Genomic DNA, 15618 nt, shown 5'->3' on the forward strand with positions numbered 1-15618 from the left:
TGCAAATTATTTCTAGGTAAACATTGCGCTGAATGCCTACCTACAAATGAGACAGTCCACAATGGTTCATTGATGTCTCTTTTTAAACTTTTTATATGGCTTTATGGCATGTTTTATGTATTATTGCTGTAAAGCACTTGGATGGCTTTTCTTTTTTCTTTTAATGCTATAACAGTATGGAATTATTTTTCAAATAAATAAATAAAACTGAAGCTGGGTGCAAGTGACTAAAATCAGTGGACAAAACTCCTTCCCAAATTGCCTGAGATGCCTACGCTTTTGTGCTGCCATTCATTACTTCCCTGGCCAAGCCAAGGCCAGAAGCCTTTCCTTACAGGGTGTCTTAGTCTGGACTATTCCCCCTTTGCTGCAAAGCGCTGAAGGGAGATGTCATCTTGGACGAAGCCTCCTGGCCCTCTCCAAGCTTTTTAATCATTAAGCGGGTTAGGCCTCTAACCAGAAAAATCAGGCCCCTTATGTTGTCTTTGGTTTGTCTCCTCTCCCTCTTGCGTGCGCGTGCACACACACACACACTTTCATTCCCGTAAAACCCAACCTCTCCCTGCCAAAAGTATAATAGCGAGCCCATGAGGAGAGCTGTGTGCAGAATACCAACGACACGGTCATAAAAGTATGAGAACAGCGTTCACGTCTAGCACAGCGGGACAATGGGGGTGGAAAATAGTATTCATTCAACTTCTCTTGTGGAGTCAAAGGCTGCTGGCAAGCAAGGATGGGTTCTAAAAATAGTGCCGAATCTTAAAAGGAGAGAAGCAACGTGGAATTAACTAAATCATTTCCAAATGTCCCATAGAGCTGTTCTGCTAAAACAATCTGGAGAAGCACTTGGGTCCTTAGACCACTGTATATATAGGAAGGAAGCATCATGGTCAAGCCCTCCCTGTTTTAACAAATAAAACGAATGGGTCTGAGTTGGTTTTCTATTTTATTTGTACTAGACGATGGCATATTAGCGAAGAGGCTGCAAGGTGCTTGAAGAGACACCTCCTAGGTATCTTCTATGACCTGCAGTCAGTAGACCGTCTGCTTTGACACAAGAGTTTAAATGGGTCATACAAGAGCTGGAACTGGACTTGTCAATATCTGTCCTACTTTTTGTTTTATATTTTTGTGTCTCTCCATTCAGCAGAGGTCCCTAAGATCAGGCGGTTCGGGACAGAAAGAAAAATAAATAAAAAGAAACTAAACAATTTTGCTACTCAGTTGAATTGTGGGCTTTCGGCTAGATAGCTGCCTCCAGCCCAGCAGTAGAAGAGGGAATCTCATCCACTGGGTGAGGAGGAGACTCAAACCCAGTGTTGGCTGCAGCGCTGGCTGCTGCTCTTCCAGGTGCCCCTCCCCCCCAAAAAAAATCAGAGTAGTTTTTCAGCAGAGCTTGGCTTGAGGAATACCCTCTGGGTTGTCTCAAGTTGTTCATTTCCTATACCTTGAAAGTAGAACTTCTGTTTAGAAACAGCTTTGTGTCTAACCCAGTTCATTCTTCAAAGATGAAAAGGATTCCCATCCCTCACTTTCTTTTAACCATCCCCTTGATTTGTGATTGCTTTGGCAGTAGGTGCTGCTATTCAAAAACCTCACCAAAACAGCAGGCAGCAGAGCACCCCACCCCCGTTTGTTTTGCAGGCGTATCTCAGAAGCAGCAATGAAAACATTTCCCCTTATCCCCTCTGCTTCTGGTATCTTCTCATAAGGCAGGGTGGGCAACCTGTGACCCTTGGTCTCTTATTTCATGCAGGTGAGCAAGGTGGGTGGAAGCAATGGAGGAATGGTGAGAGGGAGAGGGAGAAAATGGCGGGGGGAGGGGACTATTGCTATTATCTATGGGCCTGTTGAAATTCTCTTTCAGGACTGAAACCCAGACACCCAGACCGTGCAAGAAATGGCTGAAGGGGAAATCACGACATTCACAGCTCTGACAGAGAAGTTTGATCTCCCGATGGGGAATTACAAAAAGCCCAAACTCCTTTACTGCAGCAACGGAGGCCATTTCTTGAGGATACTTCCTGATGGCAAAGTAGATGGTACAATGGATCGAAATGACCAACACAGTAAGCTTTTACTTGCTTTTTATCAGTAGGTCTCAAACGGAAAGAAACCCTTATTGTGGTGGCCTATTGGGGTGGACTTTGGTAATATGGTGCCCCTGAGCGAGGCCCCCAAATGTATCTTCTCAATTATGAATCTTCTCTGTTTTGCACCCCTTGTGCTTCGTGCCCTGTGCAGGGGAACCACTCACACCACCCTAAATCCAGCACTGGACATCTCCACTATGGAACCTTTGATCATTTGCCATGGAACTTGACTGTTTGGCAAAGGAACCTGGTGGCACATTCTAGAGTGCACTGTTGTGGGGGGTTTCTACTCGACCAATGAGAGCTGAGTGTAGCCTAGGACATGCCGAACACCAAATCCATAGCTGTCAACTTTTCCCTTTTCTTGTGAGGAATCCTATTCGGAATAAAGGAATTTCCCTTTTAAAAAAGGGAAACGTTGACAGCTATGCAAATCTCATTCTCCTCTACATGGCAATGTAGCAAGCACTGATGTTTAAAGCATGCCAAAGGCTTCCCATCTATATGTGTGTGTTTTTAATGTGTGTGTCTGTGATAATTCAACATTAAATATGTACGCATGTGTAAGTTAAACCATTCAATATAAACCACCACCCCTAAAACATAAATCATAGCTGCAACCACAGACACAGGTAGCTGAAAACCAAAAAGAACTGCAAGCCAGGAGATAATGGTTTGATTTGTGTGATCAATGGACATGTGTGCAGGACATCTGAACAGAGTCCCTGCAATGCACAGAATGATCCTTCCAGATGATTGGGAATCTTGCACTTGGAGACAGAGGATGCTGTGGGTCCAGCCACATATGCAGAGGCTTCATCCTGCTGCATTTCCCTTACGTGTGTTGACTGATCCCATAGCCTGAATGCCTGAGATTCAACAAGATAAAGACTGCAGCTGGTTAGGAGGATGTCTGCATTGTGCATCACAGTCTGTAGGTCATCCCCTGGCTCTTTCCATAGACCTCAGTCAGAAGCTAGTGTCCTGCAAGTTGCTCTGTAACAACCAATCAGCATCTCTCCCCTCCATTCTCCCAGACAGTATCTAGTCAGAGAAATGTGTGGAGTGAGATCTCTTTGTTCAGCATTTCTCAACCCACTGCAAGTGGAGAAAATTCAGCGGGATACTGTTACACTGAACATGCCTTTTACAAGAAATTTTACTAGGCGAGGTGCAGATCTATGGCAGCGATATGTCCCTTATAAAGTCGAGCTCAGCCGTAATGCTGCTTCAGCCAGCAGCATTACCATAGCAATCTCTTGCAAGTACTGTTAGTCTTGATTGTATAGCCTTATCCCTGCTCATTTTAATCAAACCTATTGAATAATTGCCCTCATTGGCCCTGTATATATTATTACATTTACAATTCCAAAGCACAGGGAACATGGTGCCTGTTCTAAACCTCGGAAAAAATGATGCCCAGAACACCGAGGAAATCAGGCACTTACCTGGGCCTCATTTGTTCCAGGGCTCAGGTTCAAAATCATTAATTAGCATGAGTGATGGATCCTGGAATATGGGAAAGAATAAAATTGTCTCTCATCATGTACAGACTGCCTTCAACGCATTCTCCCCCAGCCCCCAAAACTAAATACATACACTCGTAGAATTACGGAGGAGTACTTTAGAGTCGTTCGCGACTGGACTTAACTGTCAGGGGTCCTTTACCTTTACCTTTTACTTTACGCATAGAAGCCAGCACCCTTGCCCAGTTTTCAGTTTTCAGCTGACCGGCTTTGCAAGAGGTTGGATAACTTGACTCCTTGTGGTCCCTTCCAACTCTACAATTCTATGATTTTATGACCTTCAGGATGGGTCAAGCACAGTGATGAGAAACAGCCGTCGTGGCACTGGTGCCAACAATATTATAAAACACTTAAAGCTTACCTGCCCATATTTCCTACTTGACCATATCAATTTACTTTCCATGTTTGGGGACGGTATGCAGTACCCTACAGTAACTGAAGGTCCTATGGATAAGGAATGTGTTTTATCGCTCTTTTGTATAGGATGTGTTCTCAACACAAGATCCATTTTCCTCTCCCCCTACACAGCACTTCATAATGGATTCCTGAGGGAACAGAATCTGCTGAAATGCTTATTCTGTGCTTGAACATGATGGAGAGAGGAAGTGGGAAGGACGAAGAATGCATGGGAGCCAATAGTTTCCTCCTTGGGACAAGAACACTTTATTCCCTTATTGGGATTCAGTGCTTGCTCCTTGCGCCGTGTGTTCTGAAGAATGTCCTAAACTGACTAAACAGGGCTTTAAGAGAGACTTTATCCTTGATCAGTTAAGAGCAGCAGTTTCCCAAACTTTCGCCTTTCATGAATGTCCAAACTACAATGTTAGGAGCAAATGCATTGCTTCCAGTTTCGTCGTGGACTGTGTCACATGACTATTGTAATAAAGTACTTGTTTCCTACCCATAACACTGCAAAGCAGGGGAAAAAATGAGCTTCTCGCCAGTGCTTTTTTTCTGGGGGTACTCAAGGGTACACAGTGCCAGCACCATTTTTTTCCTAGAAGAAAAGCACTGGGTGTTGCCCTGTAATGTGAATCAGTTTTCCCATGCTGCCTGATGAATATGGCCTAGTGTTTAGCATCCTTCCTCAACATCAGGGGTCAGCAAACTTACTGACCAGTGTCTCCAGTGCCCATTGCGCAGTGGGCCAGAGGGCAGAGGAGCGCGTGCCCATACGCATGCGCACACACTATTTCTGCCACACTTCCAGGTTGGAGGAGCACTGGAAATAGCTAGTGCACATGTGCACAGGCCTTCTCCGACCCGGATGTGCACTGGAAATAACACTTGCGCATACAAGCTATTTCCGGGGCTCCTCCAACCCGGAAGTGGGCAGCTGCACAGCACAGCACCGGTAAGAGTGGGTGGCGGCAGCGGGAGGCGGTGCGGGCTGGATAAATGAGTCCCTCGGGCCTTATCCGGCCCGCAGCCCTTAGTTGGGCACCCCTGCTCAACATGATGCCTTTCAGATCTTTTGACCTACAACACCCTTCAGACGTGTGTGTGTCGTGGTGAAGACGCTGGACTAGGACCTGCCAGACCAGGACTCAAATCCTTCCAGAGTCACTAGGTGACCTTGGGACAGTCACAGTCTCTCAGCTTAAGCTGCTTCACAGGGTTGTTGTGAGGATAAAAACCGGGGAGGGGCGAGAACTATGTACATCATCTTGTACATATCCCGCCCTCCCCAGCCGAAGCCGGGCTCAGGGCGGCTAACAACAATCAAATAATCAGTCAAATAATCACACAATCTAAAAATATTTCATTATAAGAATTAATTAAATCAAATGTAATGAATGAATGAATGAATAAAACCGCCCACCACTCACTGGGCTGGTTGGGACTGATGGAAGTTGTAGTCCAAATCAGCTGGCAGATGCCAGGTTGGGGGAGGGGTGTGTGTGGATAGCTCAGAGTGTGGTGAGGATAATGCCAAGATTTGCAGGTACAATCCCTGTATGGGACAGCTGCATATTTCTGCATTGTATGGGGTTGGACTAGATCAGTGGTTCCCAACCTTTTTTTGGCCTTGCCCCACCTAAGCATCTCTAAAATCCTGATGCCCCACCCCACTCCGTGACATATAATTCCTATTACTCAAAAAGTGAAATTCTTTTCATGTGGCGGAAGCCTAAAAGGCCTGGCTCATTCTCGAATTGCCGCCCTTAAAAATCCAATTGCCCCCCTGTGGGGCATGTGCCCCACGTTGGGAACCACGGGACTAGATGACCCTCAGGGTCCCTTCCAACTGTACAATTCTACGATCCAAGGCAGCTGTGGAACTCTACCTGTATCTATGTCATTAAGAAATGGCTCTTTTCTTTACAAAATCATACATACAGATGTATGGCTTACGGCTCCACCCATGCGAATCTGCGTTTTGAAGTTCCAATGCTATTACGGTCACAAAATGCTTGGGAGGCTTGTGGAATTCCTTTGCTTCAGGAAACTGGCGGGTGAGATTGGCAGCTTGATTCTGGAAGATAAGACAGGACAATAAGCTCAACTGTTGTGATGGTATAGCAGCTCTGACATGCATCGTGCTCCCCTGTGCACTGGAACACACACTTGCAATGCACTGATTTCACAGGAGGAGCCTCTTCCTGCCCTGTGTGTGTACTCTGTGCTGCTGTGCACTTACTGGAATACATCTGGGCTCCCTGCTGCAGGATGTGCTGACAGGAGGCAGTCAGACGCGCTCTCCAAATTCTAAGAAAAGCACCTTCTTCTTTTTTCCTTCTTTTTTAAAGGAAAGCCACAGGAATATGTGGTTTCCCTCCCCTGCCCCAACTTTGCTCTCTGGTTTGTTTCTGAAGTCAGTTTATGGCAGAGGTTTAATTATAAATGCCATTTACACACTCACACTCTCACACACACGCTCAACAGTGGACTGAGCGAAGATGATCTCATCCTGAGTAAACATAGCAAAGGACAGACGGGAAGTCTCTAACCCAGAGTAAACTGGCATGCAACCTTTCAGAAACCCTGTTCAAGCAACGGAGGTAGGAAAGCAAACAAGGAGGGAAATCTGCAGAAGGCACACAAGCCTGCCTGCCTGCCATTTGCAAGGAACAAGCTGGGCAAGATGCAGGAGGAGAGACATGCTCTGAAATACAGAGGCCCACCCCTCCCGACAAGTGTATTTGCTAACACCTCTCTCTTCTGCAATACATAGGCAGCACCAGCTCTAGAGCCACATTTCTGAGTGGCCCCACTGCACTGCCATCATCACTGAACAGCCCCTGATGCTGACCTTTGGTGTCAGCCCTGTGTAGCTAGCTCAGCATGCAATATGGGGTCTGGGCTTGCACTGTTTGAAAAGAGAGCCCCCTCATCCCACAGGGAATCCTTGAGGTCAACCAGTTCCAACTCCCTGCTCAGAACATGACCTTCATAAGGGCATAACGTCTTCCAAACTTAGCAGACACTCAAAAGCAGTTACATGGCACAGGGGAAATAGGTTTTGTTGTTCAAAGTAAAGCCATCAGTCAGTCCCACTGCCTTCAGGGAGTTCTGTGGACCTCAGAAAAGGTTTGCTGCTCACAGCAGAACATAAAGAATATGGCAGGAACTCCTCTACCATTAATTGCAGATATATCAAGAATAGGCTTCAGAGGGGATGTAGTGCTAGTCAAATTTCTTATGTTGAGAGTTCACTTCATCAGATGCCCTGAATGCCATCCTGAGTTGGCAAGTATACACACATAGATAGATAAATATTTTAAGCTGAGATCTTCCCCACTTCACAACAATATTGTTTTTATGCACTGGAACACACACTCACAATGCACTGATTTCACAGATAGGTGTGTGTGTAGAAGGGGAAGGGGAACATTGTTCAGAACAAAGAAAAACAGAATCCACTCTAGACTTATGTGTTTTACAAGAACTCCAAGAGTCGCCCTGGAAGCAGGTGCAAAAGACCTGCACTTAGATTTTAAGAACACTGTGCTGACAATATTCTGCTCCAGTGGGCAGTACAGCCACCGCATTTTGCACTAGCTGCAGCTTCCTGACCTACCACAAGGGCAGCCACACATGGAGTGCATTGCAGTAGTCCAATAGGCTACCAGCCCATAGTCAGTCTATTGTGGTCCAGAAATGGCTTTACCTATCTTATGTACCCTAGCTGGTAGAAGGCATTCCTGGCCACTGAGGTCACCTGGGTCTAGAAACAAAGATGGATATAGAGGCACCCCCAGTCGACTAACCTGGTTTTTCAGAGGAAATACAACCCTATGCAAAGCAAGTAATTGATAAATTATCTGGACTTGGGAACCACCCAACCACAGTGCCTCCGTCTTGCCAAGATTCAGAGTCAGTTTATTGGTCCTCATCCAGCACACCACCAAGACTAAATTGTGCACAGCCTCCCCTGATTCAGATGGTAACAAAAAGGGTATCAACAGCATACTCGTAACACCTTGCTCCAAATCTCCTGATGACTGTTTCCAACTTCATATAGATGTTAAACAGCATTGGGGACCAGATAATACCCTATGATACCCCACAGCACAACTGCCGGTGAGCCAAAAGTCAACCACCCAATGCTGTTCCCTGAAACTGACCCTGAAGATAGTCAGCTGGCAGTGTTTATTTTTCTCTTACTTTCTATTATATTGGCAAATATTTTTTGTTTTAAAAATGGAGTGGGGAGAAAAGCGGGGCCTTATTCTATTACAGTGGTGAGAAACATGTGGTCCTACAGATGTTGTTGAACTCTGAGCCCTGACCACTGGCCATGCTGGCTGGGGCTGATGGGAGCTGGAGTCCCGCAACATCTGGAGGGTCAAAGGTTCCCTGCTCTATTGTGTATTCTGATCATCTGGTATTGAGGGGGATGCTGCTTATGTACACAGAGGTCCCATTTAGCCACCACCACCAGATGCTGGAGGTCCTCTTCTCCATGAATTTGTCTAATCCTTTTGAAAAGGCCATATAACACAGTAGCCATTGCTTCATTTTTGTGGTAGCAAAAGATTTTCCAGGCCTTCCCAGTGTCCAGCTGTGTTGTAACAAGGATTGATTCCTACTCCCTAATAGGTCAGCAAGCTGTAAGAGGAAGAACAGCTATGAACTAGGAAAAGCATTAGCTCCATGTGAAAACACACACACACACACACACACACACACACCCCTCCCACCATGCATCACTGGCGCACTATAGTCTTCTCAATGATTCCCCCCCCCTCGGAAAAATGTTGCGTGTAGCCAGTGTTGCTTTCTAAAGGGTGTATGTTTGCTAGCTTGTGCCAGAAATGAGCTTAGCGTAAATGAGCTATTAAACTTGGACATCCTGATGAAAAAATATTTACAGAGGAAACTCCTTAAAGGGGTATGTGCCAGCGGAATAACCCTAGTTACAGAGGACAAGTCTTGAGCTGGCGACGTAAGTAAACTTGGGTGGTGCCCTCACTTTCCACAACCTATTGAACTAATCTTTGTAATGACATTTGTACAGGGCCAGAGCCCTGACTCTGTTGAAGTGAACAGAGCCCATTTACATGGAATGATGTGTACAAACAGCAATTGTTTCTTTTAGTGATAAGCAGTCCATCCTCTCACTCACACCACAAAACAGCCACAAAAGTAGAAAGAGGTCTTCTTTAATGAGGCATGGGCTGCTACTAGGGGAAACATAATCTTCTCTTTCACCCCTTCCTCTCATGCACGCTCTCTCTCTCTCCCCCTCTGTATGTCTGTGTTTGCACACATGCAAATCCTGAACACACTTGCCTCGGAAAAAGTCATGCTGAATTGGATGAGCAGACATGAACAGGGCTGCTGTACAGGGTGGTGGATTGCAACCAGTGGCACCACTGCCAGATTGTTGCTAGGTGTCCCTTTTAAAGCAAAGTAAAGAAAAAATGGGAGACAGAGAAAGGAAGCAAGAAGATCATGGGAGACAGAGAGAGAAGGTGGCTAATGGATATCTATGGCAAAAAAACCCCATACCTCATTGTTAAAGGTAAAGGTAAAAGGACCCCTGACCATTAGGTCCAGATGTGACCGACTCTGGGGTTGCGGCGCTCATCTCACTTTATTGGCCAAGGGAGCCAGCATACAGCTGGTCATGTGGCCAGCATGACTAAGCCGCTTCTGGCAAACCAGAGCAGCGCACGGAAATGCCATTTACTTTCCTGCTGGAGCGGTACCTGTTTATCTACTTGCACTTTGATGTGCTTTTGAACTGCTAGGTTGGCAGGAGCTGGAACTGAGCAATGGGAGCTCACCCTGTCTTGGGGATTCAAACCGCCAACCTTCTGATCGGCAAGTGGTTTAACCCACAACGCCACCTGTGTGGTTTAACCCACACCTCATTGGTGTGGTTTAACCCACACCTCATTGGTGTGGTTTAACCCACAACGCCACCTGTGTCCCCTCACCTCATTGTTACTGACCCCAAATTACCCACTGGAGTTTATTATATAAAATAAAGGATTGGTTTAATAATTTTAATATAAATAAAGTCAGTTTTCCCCTGACAATATTATGTAATTTCCTCTCTCTTTCTCTGTTTGGTGTTTGTCATGAGTTGTGCATGAGCAGCCAACTTTTTCTCAAAGACAAAGTCATTAGAGGATTCAGCATCATCTTTTATCTTGCAAGATCACATTTCTTAAAACAACAACAGCAACATGAATATGAATTAAGAATCGTTACCCCCAACCTCCCATAGGAAGCAGTTCTTGTTTTCATAAATGGCTGTTGGCTGCAATTCTCACATCTACTTGTAGCTGTGCATTCAGAGCTACTGCACAGCCCAAGTGATCCTGGAGGGTTGTCAAGTTCTCCTTCAGCAGGGGAATGGTTCATCTGATTGAGTCATCTGAATGTGACTTAACAAAATAATTCCCTGCCACTGGAAGAACCTCTGGCATGGGTGCATATTCCCCTTCATAACTTTTGTCCTGGCACACTGGGCTAGCCATTCTAACTTACTTTTTTCTGTGAGATGGTTCATATTTAAGGGGAGGCATTAAATGCTGATGACTGGTCCAGAAATGTGAAAGGAGTCATACCAAAAGACTAAATGATCCCCTCACATTTGGATTTTATGCAACCATGGAGAAGAAGGAAACAGATATATTTGTAATGAATGACTTTACAAAAGACTGGAAAGCTGAGCAAGGAACAGTCCACACACTGCAATAGTTTGCTGCAGGTCTCAATTGCTACACCCATGCCACATTCTTTTTTTCCTCCAAGGAGCTTAGAGAAGCTAGCACATCCTTTCCTACTTCTCTGGACCACTGCTTTACCTTCCTGCTGCTGTTCTTACTATTATTTTCTATTGCAGTTCAACTGCTGCTAAGTGCGGAAAATTTGGGTGAGGTGTACATAAAGAGCACAGAGTCTGGGCACTACTTGGCCATGGATGCCAATGGCCGTTTATATGGCTCGGTAAGTATGAGGTTTCTGTGGGACTGGGACTGGGGGAGGTTTTGAGGTTTGCAGATATATTGTAGCCCACGAGCAGCAAATAGACATTGTTTGTTGTTTTTGCAGCTGGGTTGCCACATTTTGCCCAGCTTTATTTCTGGAAAAATAAATAAAATAATGAGAAGCGATGTTCCAAAATACTTCCAGATATTGGATTTTGTATTTGGAAGGAGCAATGCTGCTTCTTCCTCCAGCTGCCAAATCACAGAGGGTGATGCCATTAGGGACACTGAGCCAAATTTAACCCTAGGATAAACAAGCGTCAGAGATGTTGTATGTGCTGTTTACTCAGCAGGCTGGAGTGGTGGAAGGATAGAGAAGGGGCTGAAAAGAAACAACCCTGCAGAACAACAGATAGGTGGAGCCAAAAAGTTAGTGCTGCCATCTTGGCTGTTGCTCAGTGGCAGAGCATCATAGTGGCAGGCAGAAGGTTCAAGGTTCAATCTCAGCATCTCCAGTTAGGGCTAGGCTGACAAAATCCTGGAGCGCCACTGCCAGACAGTGTAGATGGACCAACGCTAAGCTAGATGGACCAATGGTCTGACTTCCTATAAGGCAGCTTCCTATGTTCCATCCAGGTTTCCCAATCACATGGATCAACACAGAATCAGAGAATTGTAGAGTTGGAAGGGACCCTGAGGGTCATCCAGTCCAACCCCCTGTGATACAGGAATCTCAGCTAAAGCATCCATGACAGATGGCCATCCAATCTATGCTTAGAAACCTCCAAGGAAGGAGAGTCCGCAACATTCTGAGGGAGTCTGTTCCGCTGCTGGACAGCTCTTACCGTCAGAAAGTTTAGATGGAATCTCCCTTCTTGTAACTTGAAGTGACTGGTTTGGATGCTACCCTCTGGAGCAGGAGAAAACAAGCTTGTTCCCTCTTCCATATGACAACCCTTTAGATATCTGAATATGGCTGTCATGCCTCCTCTCAGTCTCCTCTTTTCCAGGAGAAACATTCCCAGCTCCTTCAAGCTCTCCTCATAAGGCTTAGTTTCCAGACCCTTGATCATCTTGGTTAGAATCATAGAATCATAGAGTTGGAAGAGACCACAAGGGCCATCGAGTCCAACCCCCTGCCAAGCACACTCCTCTGCACACTTTCCAGCTTGTCAACATCCTTATTAAATTGTGGTGCCCAGAACTGGACACAGTATTCCAGGTGTGATCTGACCAAGACAGAATAGAGCGGTACTATTACTTCCCTTGATCTGGACACTATACTTCTGTTGATGCTGCCTAGAACAGCATTAGCTTCTTTTGCTGCTGCACCGCACTGTTGACTCAGAAGGGCACTTCCAGACTCTCACTATCAGTCACACTGCAGCAAATGTAGGCTGCACAATTAACACACCTGTTTTCCCCCAAAGACCAGACTTTTACCAATGAAAAACGTGATGGGGAAATGCACTGAAAAGTGTGAGAGAGCACTTGCTTGATGCAGAAGCCAGCACCATCCTTCATTGCTGACGGAGAACTCAGCTGCTTCATTTGCTTCCCATTATGAATGCACCTCTCTCTTTCTCTTTTCTTCAGCAGTTGCCAACGGAAGAGTGTTTGTTCCTGGAGAGAATGGAAGAAAACCATTACAATACCTACACATCAAAGATGCACGCAGATAAAAACTGGTTTGTCGGCTTGAAGAAGAATGGGAAAAGCAAACTGGGACCGCGGACTCATTATGGCCAAAAGGCAATCCTCTTCCTTCCCCTGCCAGTTTCACCTGATTAGATAGTTTCCCCACGTAGCAAAATATGTTCCTTAGACCGAAGCAGCCAGTAGACTTTTCCCTTTCCTTTCCTTCGATTCTCCCTCCTGCTGGGGAACATGAAAAAGATGTGGGAGATGGGGGAAATGCAAAGCAATTCCATAAAACATGCATGTATACAAGCAGAGTGCACAGGCATCTCAGACGCACTGCCTCCAAAATGAACCAGGTCACTTAATAGTCATACAACAGAACGTGCCTTGGTGTTCAGCTTCTACGGTCATATATGTAGCAAAGCTCCCCTTTTTCTGAAACCCGCATTTAAACCATATGATCTAACTTCCAGACAGCTTTTTCATAATCCTTGTGTATCACATGGAATCATAACCAACAATGCTGAAAGCTATCCTATTATTTAAAACAAATTTAACTGTGTGCTTATAATACCAGGATCCTTGCTTCTTAAAAAGTAACATTGCTCTGGTTCTTGGTAATATTTCTGTAATATATATTTATTTATTAATAAGACTGTATACAATCTACATTATTAGGCCATTTTAACTGTAGACAATCAATATTGTGTATATTACATAAGACCAGTGCTTTTTTCCCTGGTGGGGACGCAGGGGTACGCATACCCCTAAACATTTTGTGAATCTAAGTTTGGCCTCGTTGAGGGGCAGTATTTCAATATGAGCAGGAAAATGAAAGTACCCCTAAACATTTTTTTTTAAGAAAAAAAGCACTGCATAAGACAAGATCTTGAATACTTTGGCAAGGAAAATGAGCAAACACAGAACAAATATAAAAACACAGTGGAACATTTATATACAAATGTAACTCCAGTTGGAAGCAATGAAAGTTTAACCATGAGCCCAAATCCTGCTGATTTCAGTGTGGCATTAAAGATGTGGTCTGCACTGTGCTGATGGTGACACTTAGCCCCACCCCTCGAGACCAGCACAGTCTGTTGAGCCCCAGAAAACCCCAGGCAAACCAGAGATCTGGAGCTGGCTAGGCCCACAGGCCATGTGATAAAGGCCAGCACTGCTTATGGGTAGGTGCAGCCATCATAAGAGCCCCCAGTTAGGACAAGTGTTGCAGCTGGGCTTGGAGCTCCAGGCTGATGGGGCTTTATTCCACCAGTCACCGTTACATGATCAGCTATGTCAGAACCAATGAACAACGTGCTCTTTAGTTGCCTGATGTTTTTGGGGAGTGGTGGGGGCAAGGAGCTCTGGTAGAAAGCAGATTTCCCTAGGGAACAGACTTAGAGAAGTGTGATAGGAATTCATTGTTCATCTGCAGTCATATTTTGCCACATATTTCATATTTCATTTACTTGCTGCAGGCATTAAAACAACCAGCTTAACTGTATGCAATGACTGTGTGGTTAAATAACCGAATTTCCAACGACCTTCTAAGAAAACTTGCTCTTTTCTCTGTCCTTGCAAGACACATGGAACCTTGTTGTGATTTGCAGGTCATATCCCAGGTTTCCTGACCTCTTTAAATTCCATTGATTTCCACGATTTTGAAGGAGGGTGGGCCTGTTTGCATGCCATTACTGCAGAATCTAGATCATTATAGGGGCTGCAGAGATGCTGCATTCAGTGTTGACTAAACACACAAAAGTGGGAGCAAAATAATGCACTTTGGCCCTGACCTAACCCCCCCCCCATTCCCAGCTACATGCATTCAGCATCATTTCTGAAAAGAGCCTATTTATCTGCCTACAATACAGGCATAAGCTCTATGCTGAAGGAGAGGACAAGACTAATAAACATAACATCTGAATGTAACATCTGCACATTCTAGAGTGGTTTGGGGATACAATTGCAAATTGACCAGTTGCAAAATGACAGATGAATCACTTTCTTCCCTAGGTATTAGTACTGTAATCTGTATTATCTTACTGAATTTCAAAAGCTGCTTGATCAGCCATATATTTGGCATGCCAAAGTTTTTAGTTCCAAGGGAGGTAAACTATGCTATCTTGCTGTTCTTATTTCCGGATTTCCCAGTGTGTTTTCCACAGCAGCAAAGCATGCAGATTAACTTCTGATTAAACATTCTGCCTTTCCTGAGTTTTATTTTATCATTACTAATTACATTAATTGTCGCTTGCTACAAACATATCTCAAAGTGGCATACAGTTATAAAAGCATACAAGAGAAAATTTAAAGTGTATCAAAAAACAAAAATCAATTGGCTAAAAGTGCTCAAATCAAAGCTTTTGTGATACACTAATTTGCTGGCAATCTGTTTTCTGTTGTACCTCAACATATCTGGCACTACCAAAGGACACCCTCAGTGCTTCCCCACTGTCAGTTCCTACATCTCACACCAGTAAGGGTTATTCATGTCATTACTTGAGTGTTTCTAAAAAGTCACACTTGGTTCCAGAACAAACCCAAACATAGGGCACTCTGTGTTACCCATTGGACCATCTGCTCCTAAACCATCACTGCAGGTTTCTGAAATCCTTTAGGCCCATTTGCTAATAACATTCCTCAATAGATGAAATAGTGGCTTTTTTGCAGGGATGCGTTCTTGTGTCTCATTATTTTCTTGCTTTGGTTTGGGACAGGCCTGGGATCCTATAACAACCATAGGTGCAAGGGGTGGAGAGAGATAGGCAGAGAGATAAACAGAGAACCGTCTTCCATTGCAATACTCACGTTTTTAATGGGAGGAAAGTGACAGCCACCTGTGCCAATAAGCCCACCCAAAACAACTTGGAATAATTGCCCCAGTCCTGGGTCCCTCGCATTCCAAGCACTAGCTCCAGATGTTGCAAGGCTGTGAGCTAAGCTGCATGTGACAAGGAAAAGCTTCCCAGCATC

The 15618-nt window shown here is 44.9% G+C and overlaps 1 protein-coding gene across 7 annotated transcripts in view; it reads left to right on the plus strand.

The window, feature by feature from the left end:
* FGF1 (fibroblast growth factor 1) overlaps positions 1 to 14873 on the plus strand; it is a 53223-nt gene extending 38350 nt beyond the window's left edge. For 5 of the 7 annotated variants that reach the window (XM_082213532.1, XM_082213533.1, XM_082213536.1 and 2 more), the window contains 3 exons: positions 1868 to 2069; positions 10920 to 11023; positions 12601 to 14873. In XM_082213532.1, the coding sequence (XP_082069658.1) occupies positions 1901 to 2069; positions 10920 to 11023; positions 12601 to 12795 (468 nt within the window). In that variant the 5' untranslated portion in view covers positions 1868 to 1900 and the 3' untranslated portion in view covers positions 12796 to 14873. Of the gene's footprint in view, positions 1 to 1447; positions 1757 to 1867; positions 2070 to 10919; positions 11024 to 12600 lie in introns of those variants that run through there. The other 2 variants (XM_082213535.1, XM_082213537.1) reach the window with 2 other exon arrangements.
* Positions 14874 to 15618: the final 745 nt, after the last annotated feature.

The sequence above is a fragment of the Podarcis vaucheri genome, assembly GCF_965113315.1.
Source record: "Podarcis vaucheri genome assembly, chromosome: 2".
NCBI lineage: Eukaryota > Metazoa > Chordata > Lepidosauria > Squamata > Lacertidae > Podarcis > Podarcis vaucheri.